The sequence below is a fragment of the Dermacentor variabilis genome, chromosome 8 (assembly GCF_050947875.1).
Source record: "Dermacentor variabilis isolate Ectoservices chromosome 8, ASM5094787v1, whole genome shotgun sequence".
NCBI classification, from domain to species: Eukaryota; Metazoa; Arthropoda; class Arachnida; order Ixodida; family Ixodidae; genus Dermacentor; species Dermacentor variabilis.
The window spans coordinates 33,255,294-33,261,293 of NC_134575.1; the positions used below are offsets into that span (position 1 = coordinate 33,255,294).

Consider the following 6,000-nt stretch of genomic DNA (forward strand, 5'->3'; position numbering starts at 1 on the left):
CACCAAATTTGACGAAATTTGTTGCATTTAAAAGAAAAACTTAAAATCTAGTGACTGTTGGTTTCGGATTTTTATTTAGGTCGTCAATTTTTTATTAAAAATAGGCAAAAATCGAAAATTTTCAAAAAACGAAACTATCAAGTTTACAACTCTGTAACTCAGCAAACAAAATCGATAATACAATTCCGTGAACTGCACCTAATAGTACATCTAAAGCGGACAAAATTGATACGTTACACATGAATGACAAAAAATATAGTAAAATGGAAATATAGGTTTTGCAGAACCCAATGTAAACAACGTAACAAATCCACGTAAGATGTAAAATGACGTATAGAATTTGTCCGCTTTCAATGATCTGATGGATCTCGTTTACAGAACCGCGATACCTGCTCTTGATGCAGAGTTATGAATTTGTAAACTTCGTGCTTCTATTTTTTTCAAACTTTCGAATTTTTGAAAATCTTTTTAACAAAATTCAGGACCTAAATAGAAATTCCGCGACCAACAGTCACTAGAATTTCACTTGCCCTCTCAAATGCAACAAATTTCATTAAAATCGGTCCAGGGGTTACTTCGGAAAAACGTTTTTGCATTTTTACATGTATTTGAATAGGCCGCGTCGGAGTTGGGCCCGAGCTAAAGCTTCCTCTTAATGACCATCGGTTATCTTCCCTCCTCGTTACATGCCCATGGCCATTTCTTTTTCTTAATTCCAACTAAGATGTCATTAACTCGCGTTTGTTCCCTCAGCCAATCTGCTCTCTCCTTATCCCTTAACGTTACACCCATCATTCTTCTTTCCATAGCTCGTTGCGTCGTCCTCAATTTAAGTAGAACCCTTCGCGTAGAACACTTTGGAGGTACCATTTCCCAAAGTGTGGGACGAAATACACGGTCGTTCCAGTTACTTTTCTTACTTCAATGTATAGAAGAGCGTTTTCTTTAAAACAAAAGTCGCAGTTTCACCCGAAAGGCGGAGCATCGATTGCGATAGAAAATTAGTTGACAGCTATATACGAAGTAGGGACAGTAGTTTTATCGGTCGTATAAACTTGCAAACATTCGCTTACTAAATTAACAAGCATGATGTCAGTGCGCGCACAGGCAAACGTGAACACATCACACTCGCTGACCGCGGGCACTCGCTGTCAAAGCGCTGGCGTGAGGAAGCGCGGCAGCAGCAGTGAGCGAATTGACCTTTGTGCTGCGTCTCGCACCAACGCAAACTGAGGGGCGACAGCGCAGCACGCACAAAGGTATCAGCCGTCGACGCACCCCCAACGCAGGCCACTTTCAGGATAAGGTGCGCGTGGGCCCCGCAATACGCAGTTGCTGCCAGATTACAATATATAGGTGTTACACATTAACTTATATAGGTGTCCTGTGATACAACGCCGAGCCCCCCCCCTCCCTCGTCTCGCCCCGGTGGCTTACGCGCGACGGAAGACGGCGCGCTTCCTCCCCGCTTTTCTCCCTTGCGCGCGCCAGATTGAGCCGAGATTGTCGGCTCCCCTCACACGCTTTCACTCGCACATAGTAGCATGTGGCGCGCGCGGCGGCGGTGTTATCACCCTTGGACTTTATGCGGAACATCACGGTGGCGGCAGAACTGCGCCTGGAGTGTCCATATCATTGTTATCGCAACAAAAGTAAGTGGAACGAGAGTGCATTTTCCCGGCAGGCTCGATGGCGCACATCTCCAAACTGCATGACGTCTCCAAAAATATCTCCAAACTGCATGGGCCTTTAGGCACATCATCTGCTCTTGGAAGCGGTAACCAGTAGTACTGGGATTACTTCCGTTGATTCCTCTTGAGGTGCTATAACTTCGGCGACCGAAGACAGTCTAGCAATTTTTTGTTGTTGTTGCAGCCAGTTTTCCACGATTCAAACAGTTTGCTTTCTCTTCAACGCCATTTTGCAATGCAAATATACGTCTAACTCGTCGTGATCTCGTTCCGACTATGCGGCGTCTTGCCACCTCCATTCCAACGACGACGGGTCGTCCGCGTCTCTCGTCAAAGCACGATGATATCTAAGAATTCGAGGTCTTCATTATCTGTGGACAAGGTTGACCAGAGTTTTCCAGCGAAGCGAAGACCGAAGAAAGAGAGAGGGAGGAGGTTCATAGCGGGCGCGTGGGACCACTGGAACCGTTTCCCAGTGGCCGAATAGCGTCGCTAATTGACACTACAGAGAGCTTTAGGTTAGGGTACCCAAGTCGCGCACAAGCGTTGGGGGACGCAAACCACCGGGCGTGCAAAAGGAGCCGAAGTGAGGGCGAAGGAGCGCGGAAGGCCCACATTGGAGTCTCTTCCCCCCAACGCTTGGGTGCGACTCGCGTAAAGCTCTCTACTGCATACGTGCACCGCTGCTGCGTCGTGGCCTGCCTGTGCCCCTGCTTTCTCAGAAACCGACAAGCTCCACCGACCTAAAGTTTTGCGTAGTCTTACAGTATTGCGGAGTTACAAATAGCATATGTCCGGGCCTATATTACGGGCCCGACTGAGGCCCGCTACCCGAACCTGAAGCTCCTATAGGCCCGAACCCCCGGACTGGGCCCGGCCTGCTGGCCTGGTTTTGGACCCGGGCTTTCGGGTAATTTTGAGCTCGATCGGTGCTCCATACTACGTACGTCTTTACATTGTAGAATGCACAGAGTGTATGTACAGGGACCACATTATGCATGCTCACTGTGCCCTTGTCTCTCTCTCTCTCTCCTCTTTGGCTCAGCTCGATGCTTACGATTACGAGAGGTTCCTGAGGACCTACCACCCCTTCTTGGACAAGTACCCGAGGGCCATCACTTTCACCCTGAAGCCGTACAACGAGAAGCCCCTGTTCCCGGACAACAACGAGCCCTCCATCGGCAACTACAGCTGGAACAACGAATGCGCGCTCCACCCGCATCCGGCCGGCGTGAAGTTCCAGTACCCGCCGGGCTGGAAAGCGTTTACGACTCTTGGTGAGGCGAGTGCTCTGTGCAGACGCTTTTTCGTTATTGCGCAGCTGCGATCCCAATGTATATATATATGTATAGGGCATATGAATAATTTTAGCGTAACGTCAGGATTGCCGCTTCTCGCCGTGCTAGTGCCCGAACATGGCGGCCACGACGACGTCAATGCTAACGATTTATAGTAGACAAGATGGCGGCACTATGACGTCAATGGAAATTATCTGTAGTTTGATGTGGCGATGTGGAGTATCTCGCGTTGTAGATTGCACAAAGTGTTTCTTTTTGTGTGGAACGATTAAAAAAAAAGATACGTGTCGGTATCTACATGTCCCTGCCGTGTTTTTTCTGGTAACATGACGTCATGGACCGGAGTGAAAAGGCCTTGTGCTATCTTAGGTGGTGTTGCCTATATACACGAGGAGAACGATTCACTTGCCTGTTCAAACATCGCTGCGGGTCGCCACCCGATGTTTGCGTCGGCGCGGTGACGTAAATTTGATGTTGGGAGATTGGAATAAAATCAGATTCAACTAGTCTTACGTTATAGGGCCCAAATAGTTAGGTTTCTCAGAAACTTCATGCGTAACACGATGTACAAGCACAACAAAGGAACTATACACGCGCTAGATTCATGAATGGGAATCATGCAGATTAAACGCACATGTTGGCGCCTAGCACGCATCACGAATTTTTTTTATCACGTAACATGTATTGAGCAAGAAAAATGTGTAAAAGTGTAATATATATATACTGCAGTTTTCATCAATGGGCCAGGCGTACCTAAAAGATCAGAAGCAAACAGCGCGGTTATCCTCGGTTTAACTGTCTCACAGTTTCGGTCGGTCCAAGTTTCGACCGAAACTGTTAAGCAAATAAACATTCTCATATATATATATATATATATATATATATATATATATATATGGTGTGACGGGCGCGTGCTTGCTGGCGTGCAGATATGCAGAGACCCGGTGTACACCAAGAACCTTGACTGCCAACCCAAGGATATAGAGGACGGCTGCATCACGTACAACAAGGAGCAGGAGATGATCGTGGTGTGGGACGGACCAAACTCCACGAGGACAAAGGTACATTACGCGCGCCTGAGGTGCGGGCGCGAATATTCCGACAGGGGGCGGGTCGAACGTCCCTCTGGAATCGCGGAATAGCTGTTCTCGTGAATTTTCTTTTTTTCGGAGTTGTTTTCGTTCAACCAGCACCGATGATGTAAGGTGGTGATGGTGCGCCACGGGTAAATTGGCGTGACAGCCTCGGCGCGCGGCGGCGACGTTACGGCACTTGGACTTTATGCGGAACATCACGACGACGTCGACGGCGGAGATTCGCCCGAAGTGTCCACACAGTTGCTATCGCAATAAAACAGGAGCCGTTTAGGGCAGTTCAAGGCCGAGACGCCGACGGTCACTTAATAGGAAGCTTCAGCTCGGGTGGTCCTATTGAATACATGTAAAATGAGAATTCGTTTATCTCGGTAACCACAGCACCAAATTTTACTAGGTTTTTTGCATTTGAAAGACAAACTTAAAGTCTAGTGCCTGTTGGTTTCTATTTTATTATTTAGGTCGTAAATATTTTAGTAAAAGTTGGCGAAAATCGAACATTTTCAGAAAACGAAACTTAAGTTAACAACTTTGTAAATCAGCAAGAAAAATATCACAGTTATGGGAATTGTATCTGATAGTACATCTAAAGCGGACAAAACTGATATGTTATACGTCAATCCAAATAAATTCAGTAATATGAAAATACAGCTTTTGCAGAACCATTGTACACAAAGTAACAAATTCACGTATGACATAAATTGACATATCGAATTTGTCCGTATTGAATGATCTAATGGATGCTGTTTACAGAACGGCGATATCTGTTTTTGATGCAGAGCTATTAATTTTAAACTTCGTGCGTCTGTTCTTTTCGAACGTTCAAAATTTTGACGATCCTTTTCATAAAATTAAGGCCCTAAATCGAAATTCCGCTTCTAACAGTCACTAGAATTTAACTTTCTCTCTCAAATGCAAGAAACTTCATTAAAATCCGTCCGGGGGTTATCTCAGAAAGGCGTTTTTGCGTTTTACATGGATTTGAATAGGACGCGTCGGAGTTGGGCCCGAGCTAAAGCTTCCCCTTAAACATTGCTCTCAAACGGACCACAAATATGTGACGATGACTTTTTAAAAACCCTTGGAAACAATGTAACAAATTCACCTAAGTTAAAAAATGATATATCAAATTTGTCCGCTTCAGATGCTCTAACAAGTGCGATATCTGTTCTTAGTGTAGTGCTAAGGATTTGTAAACTTAGTGCTTCTATTTCTCCTTCAAGCTTTCCCATTTTTGAGCTTTCCTTCTAAAATAGACGGGCCTTAAATCGAAATTCCGCTTCCAACAGTGACGAGGATTTAACTTTCTCTCGCAAATGCAACAAATTTCAGTAAAGTCCGCCCGCTGGTTATCTTAGAAAAGCGTATGTATTCCATTTACATGTATTCGAATATACAGGCAGCAACGCCGAGTTCGGCCCGAGCTAACGCTTTAACGTCGAGAGAGAGAGCTAGAGATTAAACTTTTCAGAAAAGAGCACATGAGCGTAGGTAGTTCTGCAGTGGGTGGTCCCCTCAGTCCAGGAGTCCAGCGGCCTTGGCTGCCCTTCTCGCTCGGTTGACGAGGTCGAGCTGGTCCGTCGAGTTTGAGCTGGACAGCGCTGCCTCCCACTGTCGTGTGATGGGGTGTGTTATGGGTGTGAGCTGTGGTGGGTTTGCGCAAGCCCATACCATGTGGTAAAGCGTTGCTCATTTATCGCAGTGTGGGCATTAATAGGAATACAGCGCAGGGTGTATGACGTGGTAGAGACTCAAGTGGGGATGCGTGTTCGTTTGGAGTTTTCCCCATATTTAACGTCGACATTCATTGTTGTGAGAGGCTCTGACGTCATTTGCATATATCTAGGTCTGTTATACGGCGTGCTAAAGCTCTGTGCGTTGTATACGCCGTCGTCGCGCGCGCAGATTTGCGTGACC

The 6,000-nt window shown here is 46.3% G+C and overlaps 1 protein-coding gene across 1 annotated transcript in view; it reads left to right on the forward strand.

Moving 5' to 3' along the window:
* Nucleotides 1–4,044, forward strand: part of LOC142591358 (uncharacterized) — a 38,276-nt gene extending 34,232 nt beyond the window's left edge. The window contains exons 8-9 of the mRNA XM_075703682.1: nt 2,737–2,968; nt 3,919–4,044. Coding sequence (XP_075559797.1) covers nt 2,737–2,968; nt 3,919–3,953 — 267 coding nt within the window. The 3' untranslated portion in view covers nt 3,954–4,044. The remainder of the gene's footprint in view (nt 1–2,736; nt 2,969–3,918) is intronic.
* The last annotated feature ends 1,956 nt before the right edge of the window (nt 4,045–6,000 follow it).